Here is a 22,467-nt window from a genome sequence, read left to right on the forward strand (position 1 = left end):
TAATAATGTTTTAAAATTCTACCTATGGAGATAAACGGGTATATTACTAGTATACATACAAAAACATGGCCTTATTTTTAATGGAGTCCCAAGAAAGGAAACACAAGAGTAATCATGGCACAAGCCACTTTTATGGCTTTTTTTAGTTGACAAAGTATTCTCACAATGCCTTTTACAAAACACCAAATGCCCCTTGGAAACGTGTCTTTCAGATTCAGTGTTTTTAAATTACGTAACATCTGAATACATGATAATTATAAAAACAAATTTTAAAAAATAGCTTTTTATAATCAAAGTCCCACTTCAGCTTCAGCACTCCCATCATTTCCCAGCTCCGTCTATAGCCTCAGAAGTAACTAGAGTTCAAAGTTAGGTGGTGACCCTTCCAAACCTCAGAAATTCAGTCCTATACCTGTAACTTCTATATATACACTATACACTAAAGTGCTATATGCTTCTTTTTTTTTTTTCCTGCCTAGATGGAATCATACTATTCCTCCTGTTCTGTGACCAGATCTGGTTTCTGTTTGGTGCCTTGGGATGCTCTCTGTATAAATGATCTTTTCTTTTTAACTACAGCATGTGACATAGTTTGAGTATACCATTGTTTATTTACCATTATTCCTACTGGCAACATTTAGGCTGTTTCTATTTTTTCCATACTGCAAACACCAGTCCAATAAACATTTTTGTACATAAATCTTTAAGAACACACATGAGTATTTAGGTAGGAGAGAGTCCCAGTAGTATTCTTACTACGTCAATTGGTGTATACATTCTTTTAATAGATACTACTAAGTGCCTATAAAAAAAAACAACAACAACACACTGAATCAATTTACATCCTCACCAACAATGTATGAAAGGAGCAGTTTCCATGCACCATCACCAGCAGTGGATATTACTATCTTTTTAACTTTTGTAAATCTGAATGGCAAAAAGTTAGATCTGAAACTATTAAGACACATATATACATACATACATACATATATATGTGTGTGTGTGTGCACGTGTACATGTGTGTACAGATATATACTAAAGACAAAGGATACCTAAAGAAAAAATACAAGGTAGACAGCAGAATTCAAACTGAAATGCTCAGAAATAATGGGAGATGAGCAAAAAGAAGCATAGATAACTTAAAGAAGTTTAGACATAAAATGGAAAAGCAGAAGAGAAAGTGAAAAACCAGGGGGCTGTGATGTCATAAATTTAGGTGGTTTTTCACACTGTCCCCTAATCTGTGTCGATCAAAGGAGCCTGCTGAGGAGGAGCCCCTGACTACACAGATTAGAAAAGACTGGCAATTCCCGAGACCGTGCAAGGAGCCAGGGGCCAGGTGTAGCCGGAGGTCTCATGAGAGATGTCCCTTTTCCTATCACCAAGAGCAGAAAAGGAGAAGACCGGTTTGGTTTTGGTGGTGGGAAACGAGGGAAATCCCTTTTAGGGTCTCGGCTGTCTCACTGCCATGGGCGAGGCCATCTGCTGAGAGGCACGGAGTCTGGGGAAGGTTTGAAGAACATGGAGGAGGTTCGATCGTCACTGTAGGAACAGTAAGGTGCGCCAACCGGAGAAACAGGACTGCCGAGCGATATGAAGCCGAGGACCAACCTGCAAGGATTCTACGCTCAGCCACAGAAGCAAGAGAGAGTAGGTTTTCTCTAGCGTAGGCGTCTTGACCAAGGGTGTGCTCAGAGAATGGAAGAGAAAGGGAGCCCCAGGACACTGAAGAGAACATCAGTGAAATGAGGAACCATGGAATATACAGACACTGCGTCAGGAGGGGAGTGCGGAAGAGGGCGAATGCACGGGAGCAAACAACTGGGTCCGCAGACAAACTCCTGGCGAGAATAAAACTGGTCACCGTGGGAGCAGATGCGAAGACAAACTTGAATGAGAGGAGGATGTGCTCTGAGGGGTGAATTACCGATTCTGTGGGTGAGGTGGTTTTGTGACCAAATGCAGGTGTGGCACGGGACGGGCGCCCGAGACAATCAGGGGCACAGAAGGAAGTCAATGGAGACGAGAAGGTCGAGGAGCCGGAGAGACCAAGGTGTCCAGTGGGCCGTCCCGTGGACAGTGAAATCACCGAGAGGATGAAAGACTTGGGGTAAGAGCCAGGGTTCGATTCGGGGAAGAGTGTTTTGTGGGTTTTTCAAATAAAACACTCATTTGATCAAGGCTCTATCCCATTAAAGAAACTGAAGATAAGTCAACCAAAATTATCCAAAGTAAAACACAGAGGGAGAGAAAAATATCTGAAGAGAAATAAAGAGTCTCAATGACTTGTGGAACAAAATCAAGAGATCTAATATCAATGACTGAGGTCCCAATGGGAGAAAAGAGCAAGTGGAGACAAGAAAAAGTCTTAAAGATATACTTGCCAGAAATTCTCCAAATCTGATAAAAAAAAAAAACATCAGCCCACTGATTTAGTCAGCTCAGCAGACCCTGAGCAGCATAAATATAAAAAAGGAACCAAGCACTTCATAGCCAAACTGCTAAAAACCAAACACAAAAACCTTAAAAGAAGCCAGAAAGGCAATGACAAGGTACATACGGAGAACGAAAGCAGGAACTGGACACTTGCCATCAGGCGGCGGTGGCGGCGAGACAATGGAACAGCAGTATTAAAAAGTGCTGACATTAAAAAGAACACACTGTCATCACAGAATCCTTTGTCCATGGAAAATCTCTTTCCTGGGATAATCAAAGGCAAAGTAAACACTTTCAGAAGATGAAAAGTGAGAGAATTTGTCCAGCAAACCCAGGTCTTTAGCCCGAGGGGAAACGACATGGGATGTCAATGTAGATAAGCAGAACGGAGGGCAGAGCGCTGCACATCAGCAGTGTGCACATAAGACGACTTTGCTTTTCTTCTTGCAGTCTTCCAATAGCACGTGACCGAGTAACAACAGTGCATCACAAAGTCTGTGAAACAACAGTGTATCACAAAGTCTGTAACGTGCAGGAATCAAATACATTATGCCAATACCACAAAGGATGGCGAGGGGCGGAAAGTGAAGGAGACTGTTCGGAGAATCTCACACTATGTATACAGTGAGGGAATAATAACTCCAGACAGACTGTGGTAAGTTAAGGATACCACCAACAAAAAAAATACACAAATAATACTATGCAAAAAGCCAAAAGAGGAGAAAGAACAGAATAACCCAAAAAAGTCAGTAAAGGAGGAAAACAGAAAACAATGTTCATATCACATCTGTGGTAAGGAGACAAAACACTCCAATCAAAAGGGTCAAACCGGATACTAAAAAAAGATGCATGGATATGCTGTCCATAAAAGATGTACTAATTTTTAATAAGTCACAGAAAAATGAAAGCAAAAGAAGGGGAAAGATAAAAGATTGGTAATGCAAACAGCAAGCATAAGAAAAAGCCAGTGTGATCATCCAGGGAAACGAAAATCAAAACCACCATGAGCTGTCACCTACACGAGTCAGAATGGCTAGAAGCAAAAAGATCAGAAACAACAAGTGTTGGTGAGGATGTGGACGAAAGGGAGCCTCTTACACTGCTGGCGGGAATGCAAACTGGCACAGCCACTGTTGAAAACAGTATGGAGGTTCCTCAGAAAGTTAAAAATAGAAATACCATACAATCCTGGACTTCCACTACTAGGTATTTATCCAAAGAAAATGAAAAAATTATTTCAAAAAGATAATAAGCACCCCATGCTTATTGCAGCATTATCTGTAAGAGCCAAGATATGGAAACAACCTGGGTACATCAGTGGGTAAATGGATAATAAGATGTGTGTGCGTGTGTGTGTGTGTGACAGACTATCATGCAGCCATAAAAGGAATGAGATCTTTCCATTTACGATAACATAGACAGACCTAGAGGGTATTATGTTAAGTGAATTAAGTCAGAAAGAAAAACACAAATACCTATGTTTCACTTATACATGGAATTTAAAAAACAAATCTTAAACTCCCATAGAAACAGAGTCATACAGAGAACAAACTAGTGGTTGCCGATGGGAGGGGGATGGGGTTGGTAAGTGAAACAGGTGAAGGGGATTAAGAGGTACGAACTTCTAGGTACAAAATAAATAAGTTGCAGGGGTGAAAAGTACAGCAATGGAAATATAGTCAATAATATTACAATAATATGTGGTGGTGACAGATGAGAACTACCCTTATGGTGAGCATTATATAATGTATAGAAATGTCAAATCACTATGCTGTACTTCTGAAATTAACATAACACTGAATGTCAATTATACTTCAATAATAAAAATGTTTTAAAAAGAAAAAGAAAAAGCTAGTGTGGCTATTTTAATAGCAGAGCAAGTAGACTTAAAGGAGTGTCCCCAGTGGGAGAGACATCATTTATTAATAAAAAATGAAGAATTTACCAGGAAGAAAAACCTGGCAGAACTAAAAAGAAAAACAGACAAATTCACATAGTTGAAGATTTCACACATCTCTCAGTAATTCACAGAACTAGACAGAACACAATGAAAACCTAGAGAAGATCTGAGCAACACTGTCAGCCAATGCGGTTTAATTGTTATATGTTGAACACCTCACCTAACACCCACAGAACACTCACCACAACAGACCATACAATGGGCCATGAACTATGTCTCAATAAATTTCCAAAGACTAAAATCTTATAGGATATGTTCTCTGAACACATGCAATATTAAATTAGAAATGAGACATGGGGCATCTAGAAAACAGCATTTATAAACTACACAGCATACTTTTAGGTAACCCGTGAGACAAAAAATTCATGAGAAAATTAGAAAATATGTCAAACTGAATAATGACAAAAATACAATATACCCAAAATGTGAGGGCCACATCTAAAGCAGGCTAGAGAAAATTTACTGCTTTAAGTACTAAATTGCAGTGATCTGAAGACATGTCTTCAAATTCTTTGACACTACTGTCCATTAAGAGGTGATGAGTCTGGGGCGCCCAGGTGCTCAGTGGGTTAAGCCTCTGCCTTCGGCTCAGGTCATGATCTCAGAGTCCTGGGATCCAGCCCCATGTTGGGGGTGGGTGGGTGGGTGTCTCTGCTCAGCAGGGAGCCTGGTTCCCCCTTTCTGCCTACCTCCCTGCCTACTTGTGATCTGTCAAATAAATAAAGAAAATGTTAAAAAAAAAAAAAAAAAGAAGAGGTGATGAGTCAAAACCCCTTCCAAATCTCCTCCCCTTGAATGTGAGCCAGCCTCAATGACTAGCTCCTAATCAGTAGGCCGTGGCAGAAATGAGTTCCTAATGCTTGATTACAAAAGGAAAGAGTTTATACCTGGCCCTCTCTGGGGACGTTTGCCCTTTACACCTGGCCATCATGCTTAAAGGAAGCTCAAGCTGAGTGCAGAGGCGCCGGGAAAAAGGAGCCAATGTCCCCAGGCCCAGCTGAGAGCCAGCACCAGTTTGCAAGCCAGGTAAGCGAGCAATCGTGTAAGTGAGCAATCGTGTAAGTGAACCCTCCGTCCCACAGCTGAGCTGCCCAGCTGACGGTGCTTAGAGTGATGTAAGCCTTCACTACCAAATCTTGCCCAAGTTTCAGATTCATGAGGAAAACAGAGGATCACTATTTTAACCAATGAATTTTGTGTCTGATACATAGCAACAGGTAACTGAAACAAGAAAAGAGGTTAAAATCAATGATCTAAGTTTCTACTTTAAGAATCTAAAAAGTCAGGACAAATAAAACCCATAGTAAGTAGTCCTTTTATTTTTTTTTTAAAGATTTTATTTATTTATTTGATAGACAAAGATCACAAGTAGGCAGAGAGGCAGGCAGAGAGAGGAGGAAGCAGGCTCCCCAAGGAGCAGAGAGCCCGATGCAGGGCTCGATCCCAGGACCCTGGGATCGTGACCTGAGCCGAAGGCAGAGGCCTTAACCCACTGAGCCACCCAGGCGCCCCCATAGTAAGTAGTCCTTTATAGAAAAAGTTGGCTGATCCCTGAATGAGACTTCATTAAATTAAAAACTTCTAGTGATCAAAACTCTCTTAAATGTAAACCAAAAAACAAAGCAGAGACACAAGAAAAAATGTAAATTCATAGTTTCTAATAAATATGAACATATGGATGTATCTGATGAGCACATACCTATGCATATTTGTGTGTGTGTGTGTGTGTGTGTGTATTTGCACAGATCACTTTGCTTTTTGCACTGAAAGAGCCAAGAAGCAAAGACACTCCAGGACCAACAAGCACACCAAGCACCCAGATCCTGGTCTGTACCAATGAATCTGCACTAAAATCTATCTGCATTTCTCCCCAGAGAACATGTTGTTATTCCAGACAGTAACGAATGCCTCCCCAAATGAGGTAGGCATATTGCAAGGACACAGGGAACCAGTTTGTGGGGCTCCCACTAAACAAAACTGAGACAATCTGGCATCAAATGTTAAGTACAGTAATAAGATATAAACCATTAAAAAATAGGAATCTGTGTGCCCTACTGATGGGGGAGGGCGGCAAGAAGGAAGAAAGGAGGGGACAGATGGAAGGAGAGAAGTTGTAAGAAGTTGCCAAATGCTGAAAAGCACACGGGGAAGGCGTGCTGCAGTTAGGAAACCACCATTCTGCAACCATCACGCTAAAGGCAAGAGGAGGCGAGAATGTTCCATAGACGAGGAACAGGAATTTCCGCATGGTCTTAAGTATCTCCCCACCGTCAGTTTATTAGTTGCAAGGCGGGGACATCACTATTTATACCCCGAGTACATCTCTTAGCAAACCAAATCATATCAAAGATGATGTAAACATCATCATGATGGTCATGATGGCAAAAACCGCTCCCCCGTGACGGTGCGGGGACCGAGTATCTTAGATATGGGCCATCCACATGTCGCAAGCAATTCCGTGCCCCTACGAAAATGACATGCTCTAAGGACCCATAAGCAAACCTAAGCAAAGTCTTAAGTCTATTAAAAAAAATTAATGTATCAGGAGGGGTAGAGGCGGGAGAAGACCAAAGGACCAAATCCAAGAGAGACGTATTACCTGAGCGAACTATAGTAGAATGAAGACGTTCGTTCAAAGCCATATTTCCGATGATACGCATTATATTTCTCTGTATTTTAGGACAATCCTTGTGAAGTTGGTACAGTCTCTGAAGTAGTTGCAAGCCTCCATTTGCTTCAATTTGATCACAGTGTGTAGATATCTAGCAGGATAAATTAATGAAAGCTCACTTAATGTTGCACAGTCACTAACCCGGTGACCCAGCATGCTGAAGGCACAGCCAGGGAGGTCCTGGTCAAGGACAGAGACCTACCTGAAACTCTCATCTCGGCTGGCTGAAATAAAGAAGCAAACCCTTATCTATGCGAGAGGGGCTTCAGAATCACTGAAAAAATTAAGGCATATCTCACCAGGACTTCTGAAATTTTTATTCTTTTTTTTTTAAAGATTTTATTTCTTCATTCCACAGAGAGAGACACAGTGAGAGAGGAACGACAAGCAGGGGGAGGGAGAAGCAGGCTTCCCATCGAGCACGGAGCCCAATGTGGGGCTCGATCCCAGGACCCCGGGATCATGACCTGAGCCAAAGGCAGATGCTTAACTGACTGAGCCACCCAGGCGCCCTGAAATTTTTCTTCTTATTGTGTAGACATGGGTGGTTCAGTGATAAAATTCTCTTACTGTTTAGCTCTTCATGGGATGTGTAACCTGACAATGTCATTATTATAGAATTGTTTTGATGAACAGTGATACTCTGGCTGGCTTGACCTTAAAAAGGTTTTCTATGCTCGAGAAAGCTGCCACCTGATAACAAGTAGAAACACTTAAAGTTGCCAAGTTTGCTTCTACATCGAGAACTCGCAGAGATAAGCTCCATCCGCGGCCTCGCACCCCACCCCACACAAGCCCACAGTGTGGGGGTTCTCTTAAAACTCAGGAGTCAGAACACATTTTTTATTTTTTTATTTTTTAATTTTTTTTTTAAAGATTTTATTTATTTAATTGACAGGCAGAGATTACAAGTAGGCTGAGAGGCAGGCAGAGAGAGAGAAGGAGGAAGCAGGCTCCCTGCCGAGCAGAGAGCCTGATGCGGGGCTCGATCCCAGGACCCTGGGATCATGACCTGAGCCGAAGGCAGAGGCTTTAACCCACTGAGCCACCCAGGCGCCCCAGAACACATTTTTTAAAGAGAACGATCAAGTGGTAAATATAAAAAAGAAAAAGGGGGAAAAAAAGAAAAGAAAAAGGGATGTGAATTTTTAATAGAGAAACAAGAGAAAAGCCCAAGGAACTATGTAATACTATTGTAAGTCCTCACAATGTGCCAAGGTCACTGGCACGACCTTGGCCTCCTCCCATCACTGGTTGGGACTCACTGATATGTCACATGTATGTTAACAATTTCCACTCTCCAAATTTTTATTGAATTTTATGACATTTTAAGTGCATTTAAGAGTATGTCTTTTAGACACACATCAGTGAGCTATGTAATGACTTGAGAGGTTTCTGGAAAGCTATTCCACGCACTGTACTTTCCTGAAGATGCATCTATTGCCTTAGAAACTAGTCTTAAGCCGCAAAAACTCCAGCTCATTTTCCTACATGCCCTTTTGAACTACAATGCTAATACCTCTACTTTGTACTTAATTCCCAACCCCACTGATGGAATCTAGAGATGACCAGATGCTTCTGAGCCATGTCTAATGGTTCCCAAAATTAAACTGGAGAATATAAGAGCTCTAGAACGGGGTTTCTCATGACGTGAGAAGGACCACTTCCAGAAGCCTCAACCAGGGATGCCTGTTAAAAATGCAAATTTCTGGACACAACCCCATATCTAAAGGTGACCACGAAACTTTTAAGCATGCTTAAAAGTGATTTTTAGACATTCATGTTTGAGCACCACAAAATTTGTTGCTTTTTTTTTTTTTTAAATCAAGAAGGCAGGGCACCTGGGTGGCTCAGTGGGTTAAAGCCTCTGCCTTCGGCCCAGGTCATGATCTCAGGGTCCTGGGATCGAGCCCTGAATCAGGCTCTCTGATCAGCAGGGAGCCTGCCTCCCCCTCTCTCTCTGCCTACCTCTCTGCCTACTTGTGATCTCTGTCTGTCAAATAAATAAATAAAATCTTTAAAAAATAAAATAAAATAAAATCAAGAAGGCACCAGGGGGCGCCTGGCTCAGTCAGTTGGGCATCCAACTCTTGATTTCAGCTCAGGTCATGATCTCAGGGTCCTGAGATCAAACCACATGTAGGGCTCTGCTCTCACCAAGCAGTCTTGCTTGAGATTCTCTCTCCCGTCTCTGTCTGCCCCTCTCCCTTCCCTCGCTCTCTCTAAAAATAAACAAAACCTTTAAAATAAATAAAAGTAAACAAATAAAATTAAAATGTGATCATGACAGAAAAGCTGTCATAAATGCCAAAAAATTTAAAAACCATTAATATATGGAGTATGGTCATCCAAATATTTACCTTTTTTCCATATGCTACATCTCTAGCAGATGTTTTACTGGAAATTAACTACCTACTAATATTATTTGGAAAAATGATCTGAGAAAGGCAGTAGAAGATAGCATAATTCAAAGGTCAATGCTATGTTTTAGACAATGGATTGCTTTCTTATGCGCAATTAAGATTAAATACATTTTTAGAAATGCTTGGCAAAAATGAAATATGTGTATTGGTGCTAAATTATGATTATCAATTCTAATAACTAAATGGGGGAAGCAGAAATTTTAAAACAAGTAAAAAGCTTTTTTTTTCTTCTACAAAAAATGAGGATTACTTCCCTTGAATGAGCCAACATGTACAATTTTTCCATTGTGATCATAACAACTAAATCACATTTTGAAAATGTAAGTTACCTCAGAATGTTTTACCAAAGCTTCTAAACAGAACATTTCCACTGTAGCTGAAGGAACTTCTCCAAAACTTTCAGCATAAGGAAGTCCATTTCCTCCAAAACACCATAAGCCACCCTGAAAGATAATTAAATGTTTACTGAAGAGAGTGACTCATATTTTTTGTTCGACAAAAAAATCCCTGAGCTATACACGACATATTTTGGAAGCTGAAAGGGAACTAGTTATGCAAATTGCTGCTTCCTAGAACAGAAAACATAAGGAATCATTTCTAGAAGAGGCAATCTGCATGTTTTTCTTCTTTCCTCTGTGTCCTCTTCTCTGAATGTAAGAACACTAACACACAATCCTTTATCAAGTAAGAAAAGCCCAGGATTGAACATATGTTCTACTGTAAGACGACACTGGCAGAGTCTACCTGAAATCTATTACTCAAAATAATAATAAAGAGAAAAGGCAGTACTGGGAAAGTTTAAAATGAAGATAACTGATGACAATGATCAGAGAGCTTTTAATTCTTCCTAAACTGAAATTCAAGTTCATATGGGAGAATAAACAGAAGAGCTAGGAAAACCATGAGACAGAACAGGGGTGTGTACTAGCCCTATAAAATAGCTAATAATATAATAATAATAATAATAATAATAATAATAATAATAATAATAATATAAGAATGAAGCGCGAAAAGGAAATTTCAACTCTTACTATAGATCGAATGCTAATGTCACTAGTACACAATAATCTCCCACAAATCAGTGGCAAAAATACCAGTGATGCTACAGAAAAATGAGCAACGGTCAGAAACAAAAGTTCCTAGGCAAGGAAACCTAGGACACGAGGCCCAACATCGCTCTGGTGAGAGGCATGCAGGTGCCTCTAGGAGAGAAACGGTCCCCGTCTATCAGAGGCGTGGGGAAGCCGCGCTCCTACCACCGTGCTTCCTCCGTGGAGGGCAACTCAGGGCAGCTGTCTACACTGCAGGCCCTTCAACAGTTCACCCTCCCGAGACACACAAAGGCAAAGTGATGCAAGTACAGGTTTGTTCGCTGCAGCAACGTCTGTAAGCATGAAAGCCTGAAGGGACGAACTGCCTCAACAGGAGGCTGGGTAAATCGTGATGGGGCTCCCGCACGACGGAATGCGAGGTGAACGTGAAAATCTGAGGCTCCTCAGACATTGATATGTACCAATCTCCAACATAAACCCTCAAGTGAGAAAAAGGGGCAGAAGAGTGTATCATATGCTACAATCTGTGAGAGAGTAAGTGTAACCATGTGAGAGTGTGAGGGGCGGTGTGGGGGCGAAGGAAGACTAATTACTGTACCTCCTTTGAAGCGCTTCGTAGTTGACCGAGGGGCCCTGACTGTGCAGAGAGGCCACCTGCTGGTACAAGAGCGCAACTACAAGGTAATGTTTTTCAAAAATGTGTACAGAAAGCCCAGCCTATCCTACAGGAAATATAAACCATAAATTTCTGCATTTTGAGCTAATGTATAGGGCCCATGGTTTGGTAAACCTAGTAAACAAAATGTTTGACCATTCTATAATTCTTACTCCTGCCATCCTCTCTGATATAACATTCTGCTTTTCCAAGTTTAAACATGCTTTAATCTCAAATATTCAGGATCTCTCAACAGAGGGCTGGGAACGGACTAACTGATGAAGAGTCACTCTCTCCTCCAGCAGACATATGGGCAAATAGTGAAGTGATGGGCTCCGGGGAATGGGGGACTTCTCTTAAACATCCACCACCAAAACCTGCCTCCCCCAAATCCCTCTCCCTACCTCACACCCTCAAATCACCTGACCTCGAAGCCAAATGCTCCAAGGAAAGAAAGAGAAGAAGGAAAAAAAATTACCTAGGACTCTGCGTTCTCTTGATCATTTTCTAAGTGGGATATAAGAATACGGTTCCAATTCCGACCTCATCGGCAAAGCTTTGGTTATTTGTGAACCAGCAGATTGTGTGGTAGAAAAGAAGCACAAGCAAAAGGAACGGATAAAAGGCGCAAACTCGTGGTGTGGTCATATGGATTATATTCTAATTCTTTTTTTTTTTTTAAAGATTTCTTTTATTTATTTCAGAGAGAGAGTGAGTGAGCACAAGCAGGGGGAGCAGAGGCAGAGTGAGAGAGAGAAGCAGGCTCCCTGATGAGCACGGAGCCCAATGTGGGGCTGAATCCCACGGCTCAGGGGTCACGACCTGAGCCAAAGGGAGACACTTAACCAACAGAGCCAACCAAGCACCCTCCTATATTCTCATTCTTCTTCTTTTTTTTTTTTTAATTTTATTTATTTGACAGAGAGGCAGAGCAGCAGGCGGGGGGGGGGGGGGGAGAAGCAGGCTCCCTGCTGAGCAGAGAGCCCGATGTAGGGCTTGATCCCAGGACCCTGAGATCATAACCTGAGCCGAAGGCAGAGGCTTAACCCACTGAGCCACCCAGGCGCCCCCCTATATTCTCATTCTTAACACAAAAATAAAACATATAGGTTACTACTGCTTTATCATTGGATTAAGATAGAGCAAGATTACATAAATTTGTAAAAATTTAAGAAATGCCATACATCAAATTCCGTAATGCAAACTAAAAAATGATCTCTTAAGGATCAAAGAAATGAAGAGGAAAGGAAAGAAAGAGTGACACTGTTAAAAACAGTAACAAGGGGGGGCGACTGGGTGGCTCAGTGGGTTAAGCTGCTGCCTTCGGCTCAGGTCATGATCTCAGAGTCCTGGGATGGAGTCCCGCATCGGGCTTTCTGCTCAGCGGGGAGCCTGCTTCCCTCTCTCTCTCTCTCTCTCTGCCTGCCTCTCCATCTACTTGTGATCTCTCTCTGTCAAATAAATAAATAAAATCTTTAAAAAAAAAAAAAACAGTAACAAGGGTAAGGTATAAAAATTAGAAGGCAATCATAACAATAAAGCGTAAGAGGAAATGTCAACTAATAAAACAAGTTGCTAAAGAATTTATATCCATATCATATATTAATTATGTGTAACAAAGCATTTTATGTATAATTGTTTATTATGATATTCAATGGGAGACACAACCTAACTGTGGAATAACACAGTATATTTCAAATGCATCTCAATGAGTTTATAACAGCCAAATGACTTAATGCACAATAGAAATTTTCTTACCACATAACCTACAACTCCGATTAAACAGTATCTCCACTTTTGTCTGCCATACAAAAATACTTTGATTCATAACAGAAATATGCCAGTTGTTACTTAAGTATGTATACGTCTGTGCACAGCTGGCTCTCGTGATTCATTCATTATTCCATAAAGATTTATCGAGAAGACATTGGGTGGGAGGCTGTATCTGGTACCGGGGAGATTATTAAAGCCTACTGGAAGGGAGCAAGAGGATGACGTAAGCAAAGAAATACAGAGTATAATTACACAATGGGATGAACGCTAGGAAGGACAATAAATGCAATAAACATTTGAGATAAAGAGGAAGGTCTCTCTGTGGAGCTGACAAGCTGAGAGCTGGAGGACAAAGAGGCAGCCGTGTGACAAGCCAGGTGGCAGAGAATCCCAGGCAGAGGGAGCACGAGCGGATAAACATTTCGCAAGTTCAAGGACTGGAACTTCAAGTTCAGTGTGGCTGGAACACAGGCGTGAGCATGAGGGAGAGTGAGCCTGCGGGAGGGGACGGTTAGAAAGGCGGTGAAGAAACAGATTCAGGTAAGCCGACACCGAGGGCTGCTAGGAGATGTGACATCTGAGAATGATTACCCATTTTCTTGAAACACTTAGAAATAAGCTGTGTTTGCTTTCTCTGTTACTTACAACTGATGAGATTTACTCACAACCAAAGCTGGGAGAAGGAGAGAGGGGGAGTTTGCGATGACAATGATGGGTTCGTTCCAACAAAGAATCCTCAGCGTGCACAGCTGTACGTCATGGGGAACTGCAGGACTGGCAAAGCCTGTCCAGCTCTGGGAAAGCGAGCTTCACAGTTTCCTTTTTTGCGTAAGCATCTGTAGGTTTCTAAATCCTCGGTCGTTAAAGCAATCTCCCATCCTTAAACCAATCTGTCGGTGTCTTTCTCTCAATCCTAACACGTTGCTATGTTATGCAGATAGATGTCAGAAGTGCCTTGATGCAAGGACTTCAGACCCTAATACCTAAGCTGATTTCAGACAGACTAGGAAATTACAGGGGCGAATGATAATACTAAAACTGCAGGATTTTAGCTGGGCTGTCCTTAAGCCAAGACCACAAAAGCTTTGTGATGGGAAATCATTTCAAGGTACCATATCCACTGTTCTCCTGACTCTAGGCAGCTTGTCACAGTAGATGAAAAAGCAAGCACAATCTAAAATGTTCAAACTGGGGTGCCTGGGGGGGGTGTTCAGTCGGGTAAGAGTCTGCCTTTGGCTCAGGTCATGATCCTGGAGTGTGGATCGAGTCCCACACTGGGCTTCCTGCTCAGTGGGGAGTCAGCCTCTCCCTCAGCCTCCCTCCTCATCCCTGCTCGAGGTCTCTCTCTAATAAATAAATAGAATCTTTTTAAAAAATGAATAAAATGTTCAAACTTCTGCATCTCTGGTTGCTTCCTTAGGCTCTGAGCCACAGACACCTGAGGTCCTCTAAGAAAGGTTGAAATTTCAGACAAGCTGACTGATTGGAAGTATCTAGACAGTAACAAAAACAAAACGAGACTGAGAGCTGGATCCTGACACCAAAGAAGGAATGCTCTTGATGGCAACATCTGGGGTGGTGGAAGGCCAAGGACCGCCCCTCCCTGTCCCCCAAATGCCCAGCAGAACTGTAGTCAGCAAATTCCCTGGGTGGACAGCGGAAGGCTGCCAAGGGTGTAGCCATAAGGAGGGGACAGCAAAGCTGGGAAGTGCTTTTGCTCTCTGTGACCCAGCTCTCCTAATGAGCAGAAGGAACAAAAGGGGGGATGGCAGATCACTTCCAGGGGTGGGGCGCGGGGGGGCAGAGACAGTCTTGATACAGCTTCTAATTGTGGGTCCCTTTGTTTTGATGTGTGTAAAAGCTAATCTCTGGTGTTTCTGCATAAAAATTCACAACCTCAGAACTCTGCAGTGTGTGCAAACCCACTGTGCTTAGAAATGGTGATCATTCTAAAACAGCAATTGTTGACCCAGGGTCCTCCTTAAGCCTCGGGTAGACAGAATTCAAGGTAGGGAGGGCATATGCTTGGAGGGGAAAATGTTATGTCTTTATTCCTGACATCTCACGGAAATTTTGCATGGCATTCAATTAAAAACACAGACAGTAAACCATATCAACAATAGCAATCTGTGTGGCTCTGCCAGCAACCGAGAGCACAGACGTTTTCCTGTCCCATCTCATCGGCTGTAGCTTTCCGAGAGTAACGTCACGATCTTCATTCCTTTGATGCCAACTGCCCACGCTCATACTGGTGGCCCAGACAGGACACTGCCATATAGTGTCCACCCACCAGCAGTTATCTGAGACCCATACATGGACAGACTAGTCCTCAGTTTAACATTATTATTCAACCAAACAACAACAGCATATACACTGATGGCTTTAAAAATCAAAATTTACATATTGAATTGAACCACGAGAAATCGCAATTTTTCCCAATGTCCCTGAAAGAGTCTAAAAGCAACACTTGCAGCAACAAGCGAGCTTACACCCAAAAGTTGGTTTCCAACAACCACTGGCCTGGAAGGAACCAGGGCTTCCTGAAGATTCGGCTGACTCCAGAGCTGGAGCACAGAAAGTTTAAGATGGAGCCTAGACTGTTTTCTAATGCCAGACAATAAGGAGATACTCAAAATATAATGGAGACAATTTCAAAACACATGGGAGGCAACCTGAAGGAGTTCCCATACCAAACCTGTGACACTGAGCATCAATATGCAAAGTAGTTCTGGGTTATAATCTAGTGAATAAATACTAATCCGGGAGCCCCAGGATCCATGTGTCAGGAAGGATGGAGGAAGGAAAGCTTCTCCTTACAGTAGACAGAAGTAAAGGCGGATTGTCTGAGTTGGGCAGGGGGAGATCACCATTTTGCAACCATCCAAGAATAACCATTATCAGGCACAATTTATTCAAAGGATACTGAAACCATCGTCTGAAAGTCTGAAGAGGCACGGGATAGACTAATAGCCTCAAATGTCCCCTCTCCCCTCAGATCCTATAATCATAAACAAAACATGTATTAGCATCAAAGCAGAGAAACCTGGCAAGTTAACATCAGCAACAAGGGGACCAGCTGGTCTCCTGTGTTTCTGGATGTGGCAGCAGAGTGGGAAGGACACAGGTCACCTCTGCCCTGTTCCCACAATAAATGCAGAAGCGGACTCTAATCCTGAGGACACGTGCGACACATTGAACTGAGGACACTCCGCAAACTGCTACTCTGTAGTCTTCAGAAATGTCAATGACATGAAGACTAAGAAAGGCTGAAGCATTTTTCCAGATAAAAGGAGACATGACCATCAGGTGTGATGTTTCATCCTTAGACACAGATCAGACTGAAAACAAAAACAACAAGCTGCTGTGAAAGAATTACTGGGATACTCGGCAAAATTCAACCATGGAGTCTGTAGTAGAGCACAGTATTCTCAGTGTTGATTTTTTACAAAGATTTTATTTATTTGACAGAGAGAGAGATCACAAGTAGGCAGAGAGGCAGGCAGAGAGAGAGGGGGAAGCAGGCTCCCTGTGGGCTTGACCCCAAGACCCTGAAGCTATGACAAGAGCCGAAGGCAGGGGCTTAACCCACTGAGCCACCCAGGCGCCCTCCATGTTAATTTTCTGAGTTTGATATCTGTACTGTGCTCATATCTCAGAATGTCCATGTTGTCAGGAAATACATACTTAAGTCTTTAGAGGCAAAAGGACATCACTGCTATGTCTAACTCTCAAATGGTTCAGGGAGGAAGACAGTAAATGTGTGTGAACAGACAAATAAAATATACCCACAGAGAGATGGGGAGTAAATGGGGGGTCAGAAAACAAATGGGGCAAAATAGTAACAATTGGTATATCTTAGTGAAATGTATTATTGCTACAATTCTTAAAGTTTGAAATTACTTCAAAATTAAAAGTTAAAATATTTTAAAAGTAAACTTCAACTTTGTTTTAAATGTAATGTTATTTAATGCATCAAAAAGAACTACATGTATTATTTTTGGTAAGAGTATTTTAATATTATCGGTTTCCTTTGTAACCCTACATACTGCATTTTACGCATCTAGAAATGACTTCTCTAAATCACCAGAAGGGGGGTCCATGGTATACAAAGGTGAGGAAGCCCGGCTCTAAAACCAGACAGCTGTCGGTTATCTGCCCAGGCCGAGTAGCCTTCCGAGGAGGTAGCTCTGTACAGAAGCAGCGTACCGCCCGCCCCTTGAAAGGTGCCTGGAGACTACAAGGCAGCTTTGGCATATCTCTAAAAACCAGATGGACAACCCTCCTATCTCTCTCTTCACTCACAACTTCATGGTAAGTAAAAAAAATCTGAGAAGCCTGACTAAATCGGCAGGGGCGGGGAGGGGGGAGATGAGAACTAAAATAGAGTTATTTATTGGTCTCATGAGATGGGGCCTCAGAACTGAAACTAAGCTAAATGTGTTTTTAATGTTTAATTAAAGACGCGCTACTTGGGACGCCTGGGTGGCTCAGTGGGTTAAAGCCTCTGCCTTCCGCTCAGGTCATGATCCCAGGGTCCTGGGATCGAGCCCCACATCCGGCTCTCTGCTCGGCGAGAAGCCTGCTTCGTCCCTATCTCTCTCTCTCTGCCTGCCTCTCTGCCTACTTGTAATCTCTGTCTGTCAAATAAATAAGTAAAATCTTAAAAAAAAAAAAAAAAGATGTGCTACTTTTGTCTTTTTTTAAAGGCGTTCACCTCTTTGTTTAGGTTTATTCCCACGTATCTTATTGTTTTGGTGTAATTATAAACGAGACTGACTGATTTCTCTTTCTGCTGCTTCATTACTGGTTACATAAAAATGTAACAGATTTCTGTAAGTTGATCTTGTATCCTGCAACTTTACTGAATTCGTGTATCAGTTCTGGCAATTTTTTAGTGGAGTCTTTTGGGTTATCTATACAAAATATCACGTCATCTGCAAATAATGAAAGTTTTCCTTCTTCCTTGCCAAATAAACCTAACCAAAGAGGTGAAAGACATGAAAGAACGTGAACCCTCAATCAGAATGGCTTTCACGAGCGAAGGCGGTCTTCCTCCAAAGGTGTGAAGGACCCTCTGGAGCACTGGGAGAGCGCTGACAAGACGGCACGTACAGCTGGGCATGCTGGCCTGTGCCCTGCTGACTGTGTCTGTGTCCTTGTTCGCACATCATCTGCCACTATGCAAACTCCATCCTGTAACTGGCGCCTATCAATTTCATCGCCATTCCAAGGGAAGCCAGTCTGATAAAGAGTGGCCAGTCCATGCCTTGATCACAAAAAGTAAAGGACTCAGATGTAGCATGTAATGGGAAGCCATTTGAAAGGCTTAATGCAGGAGCATGAGTGGATTGAATTCATGTCCTTTTTTTTTTTTTTTTTAAATCACTCTGGCTGCTGGGAAGTTGTACAACTGGAGAGACATGTTAGGAGCTTGCTATGGTGTCTGAGGTGATGGAGATGTGATAAGAAAGCTTTCTGGATCCAGCACGATGCTGAATGTGGCTTCTAATGAATCCCTCCCACTACAAACATCTAGAAATATCTAATGAAATATAATACAAGCTATTTTAAGGCACAGCCAAGAGAAGAAATAAAGGCAAGTCCTCAGGGGACAGACTAAAAGCAGGATCTTCAACAGAAGCGGTGAGCACAGGGCGGCTACTGTAAAATGCCGGCAGGCTCCTTGGACGGGACTTTACCAGTTGTTCAGAGCAAGAGATGTGATTTTGGGTCTCACATTCAATGGGAATTAAACCTGAGATACCTATAGAAAGGCAAAGTCCTGGAAAGCTTGCCCTCTCTCTAAGAGAGTCTAGAAAACTCTGCCCACCAGCTCATGAAAGCAGTGAGAAGAGTCTGTTTCGGCTTGGGGCTCTGGATGAGAAATCAACCTGAAGACTATACCATCCACAGGTGTGTCTGAATTTACACTCCCCATGTGCCACAGGAATCCCAAACCAGGGAATGAATATCAAACTAGTTCAGTGTTTACTATCCGATGGAAGTAAACACAACGGCTGCTCTGGGAGGGCAGATTTACAATCCAGGATGCTCGGGACTCCCACAGAAAGTAATCTGTTCGGCGAAAGACAAATTCACAGTAAAAATACATAACCCATGTCAACCCGCGATCTAATACAAGAGGGCCAATGCTGCCCCAAATGGTAATTAACACCTCAGTAAACTAAAATAAAAGACTCTGAAAGAGACTTTGAAATTATCTTAAAAGCGACAGCAAGAACAGAGCCGGGATGAATGAACAGGACAGCATGAGAAAGGTGTGATGGCAGCCGGGGGAGTGGTTACAGCACAGACCAGGAGGCAGACGGACTTGGGCTGTACTTGAAGCGACAGCTCACAGGAACTGCAAACGGGCTGAATGTGGAAGGAAGGAAGAACAGGAGCTCCCAGCCGTTAGCTCGAGCAACTGGGGGACTGCTGGATGCCATGCCATTTACCCAGATGGAAAGGTGAAAGGAAGGAAAGCTGAGCAGAAAAAGGGTGGGCTCTACAAGTTGAGTTTGGGACATCGATTAGACATCCGCGCAGAGACAACCAGCAGGAAGTTGAAGATTCAAATCTAGTGCTTGGGTTAGAGTGTAGGATCAGAGATACCCATGAGTAGCATGTAGATGATAATTAAAATCTTGTAAATTAGTATCTATTCATTCTTCCAGATGTGACTTCAGACTTGACTTCCTAAGCAGAGTGAAGGGCTCTCAGAGTGACCTATAATCTCTCTCACACCTTCTGGGATTTTGTTTATTTACTTGTCTCCCCACCATCGCTGACAGGGCCTGGCACACAACCAGGAGCCAACACGTTTAATCTGTTCCTGGTTGGTGACTATTTTAACGTTCTACGTGCTAGCCCCTGGCACAGTATCCTAGAAAGGGTGAGTAGGCACACCAAAATATTTACTGAATGAAGAAATGAGCTAACCTTCTGAGCTGCCAGACTTTGACTGCTTTCACTCAGAGCCAAAGATGTAAAATACTGGATACACTCATCTAGCTCCGTTTGAGGTAGAGAAGCCAGCAACTGTCTGAGCTCTTCTTCAATGGAAGAATCCTGTCATAAAAGGAAAAGAAAGTCTTCATAATTAAGCTCCACAACTGGTCACAACAAAAGTACCGAAGAATCAATGCCAAAACAAAAGAGCAGGGATAAAGGAAAGCTTTTAGTCTTGAAAACTGTGGCCCACCTAAGCACATAGTGAATCTCTTAATTCTGAGTTCTGTACTTCTGTCTGCTGCCTCAGTCTGAGAGCCCTAAGGCAAAGTTTAGCTCTTGGCTCAAAATGGATTATTACACTCTTTCTACCTAAATCTTGCTTCTTTAAATCCAGAACTCATTACTATCTGATTTTCTCTAATAACTTACATCTAGCATATCCATTTTTCTATTTTTCAACAACTGATTGCAAGTTTTCAGATTTCCTTTTCTAGGAAAGCCTTAGAAAGGTGCTGAAGAAGCATGCTCTAATACCTATTAGCGGTTAATAATTAGTATGTATGTGGGCTAACGCATTAACATCTATATGTGGTGGTTAGTTAAAAACCTATGCAGAGTGATATATTAATACCTACAGGTGGTGGTTCTCTGGAGGCTTTCTGCACCCCCAGGAAACAGTCAGCAGTGTCTGGAGATAGTTTAGGTTGTTACAACTGAGGGGATTGCTACTGGCATCCAGTGAGTAGACCAGGGATGCTGCTAGACATCCTACAATGTACAGAACAACCTTCCACAACAAAGAATTATTAGGCCCAAAATGTCAGTACTGTTGAGAAAAACTGATCTAGAGCAATATTAGAACTAGTCCATTGTTTAGTTCAATATTAGAACTAATTCACTGATGCTGATTGGCTATGAAGTTCCCCACTGGTGTACAGAGACTCACAACGCCCAAATGGGGAAAATAACACAAGAGAAACAACATCTCCTGGTAAATCAAGAAATCTTTGTATAGGAACTACAATTTCCGGTTAACATCTAGTTTACCTGCTTGTGAAAAGTAGCCGACAGACTACTTTTTGATTGGTTACTTTGCACCCAAAGTGAAGATGACATATTAATCTATTTTTCACTCACTGGACTATTTTATTTACTTACTTCTTTTAAAGATGGCAAGGGAGGTGGTGGGAGAAAAAAGCGAGGATCACTCTCTTTGCTTCGGGCCAAACCAATGAGAGTTCTCAGATCACAGGCTTGAGCAATTATCCTGTACTGGTAATCTATTGTAAAAGTATGTTGTTAGCACCCAAATTAGCTTATAATTGTTTTAAGAATTAAATGCACATTTAATTTTTAGACTACAAGTTTGCGATTCAAAATTTCCCAAGTCTCTTTCCATAATTACAACTGCATTCACCCACCGGTAACCCAGATAGCCAACATTTCCACGCCTGATGTCACAATTCTCCTCAACACATATATAGGGATATTGCGGTCTAATCTTTTCGAAGAACTGAACTTCAAATGCGAAAACTGATAGGTCAGAACCGGCTGAACTGCTTCTCCTTTTCTTTGTAGTAATTCTAGTGTTTTAACTGTTTTGATCACTACTTAAGAAACCTGAGGTTGCACTGAGATCTAGGTCACTGGTACGGTGTGGTGCTTTGCATCCCATCATGTCCATGAGTAATCTGAGGTTCTAGATGGTCGTGCTTCATTTGAACCTTCATGATTTAACCAGTCCAGCCTTTATGTATTGCTCTGAATGTGTCCCCACCCCCATTCATAAGTTGAAATTTCCCGATGTCATGGTATTTGGAGGTGGGAACCCTTGGAAGCCCCCATGACTGGGATTACTGTCCTTATAAAAGAAACCCAGAGAGATCCCTTGTCCCCTCTGCCACATGAGGACACACAGTGAAAAGCTGGTCATCTGTGAATGAGGAAGCAGGTCTTCACCAGATTTCAAGTCTGCTGGCACAATGACCTTGGGACTTACCAGCCTACAGAACTGTAATAAATAAATTTCTATTGTTTATAAGCCACCCAGTCGACAGTATTGTTACAGCAGCCCAAATGGACTAAGCTATGATTGAAAACAAAATTACAACCACTGAAGCAGACATTATTTTAATACGAACCCAGTTCATAACCTGGGTAAGTTCTTTAAGATCAAGTGGGGAACTTCCCCAAAATCTATGTGCCTGGGCTCCAACTCTGATTCTTCTGATATAGTAAGTCTGAAATGGAGTCCTGGAAGGTAGACTTTTTAAAAGATTTTATTTATTTATTTTGAGAGACAGTGTGTGCACAAGCAGGGGCTGGGGGAAGAGGGGGAAAGGGAGAGAAAGAAGCAGACTCCCCGCTGAGCAGGGAACCCTATGCAGGGCTCGATTCTAGGACCCTGAGAACATGACTTGAGTTAAAGGCAGATGCTTAACTGACTGAGCCACGCAAGCACCCCTACATTTTTAAAAAGATTTTTATTCTAAGTCTTCACTCACAGTGAAGAAGCTTATAAGTTATTTAATATTATATATATA

General features: G+C 42.2%; 1 protein-coding gene across 5 annotated transcripts in view; it reads right to left on the minus strand.

Annotated features, from left to right (window-relative positions):
* The window catches only part of SERAC1 (serine active site containing 1), a 58,204-nt gene that overhangs the window by 11,832 nt on the left and 23,905 nt on the right, over positions 1-22,467 (minus strand). For all 5 annotated transcript variants that reach the window (XM_059401349.1, XM_059401348.1, XM_059401346.1 and 2 more), the window contains 4 exons: positions 21,083-21,204; positions 19,913-20,041; positions 9,820-9,933; positions 6,996-7,158 (listed from right to left, as the gene is read on the minus strand). In XM_059401349.1, coding sequence (XP_059257332.1) covers positions 6,996-7,158; positions 9,820-9,933; positions 19,913-20,041; positions 21,083-21,204 — 528 coding nt within the window. The remainder of the gene's footprint in view (positions 1-6,995; positions 7,159-9,819; positions 9,934-19,912; positions 20,042-21,082; positions 21,205-22,467) is intronic.

The sequence above is a fragment of the Mustela nigripes genome, chromosome 5, assembly GCF_022355385.1.
Source record: "Mustela nigripes isolate SB6536 chromosome 5, MUSNIG.SB6536, whole genome shotgun sequence".
In the NCBI taxonomy this organism is placed as follows: Eukaryota; Metazoa; Chordata; class Mammalia; order Carnivora; family Mustelidae; genus Mustela; species Mustela nigripes.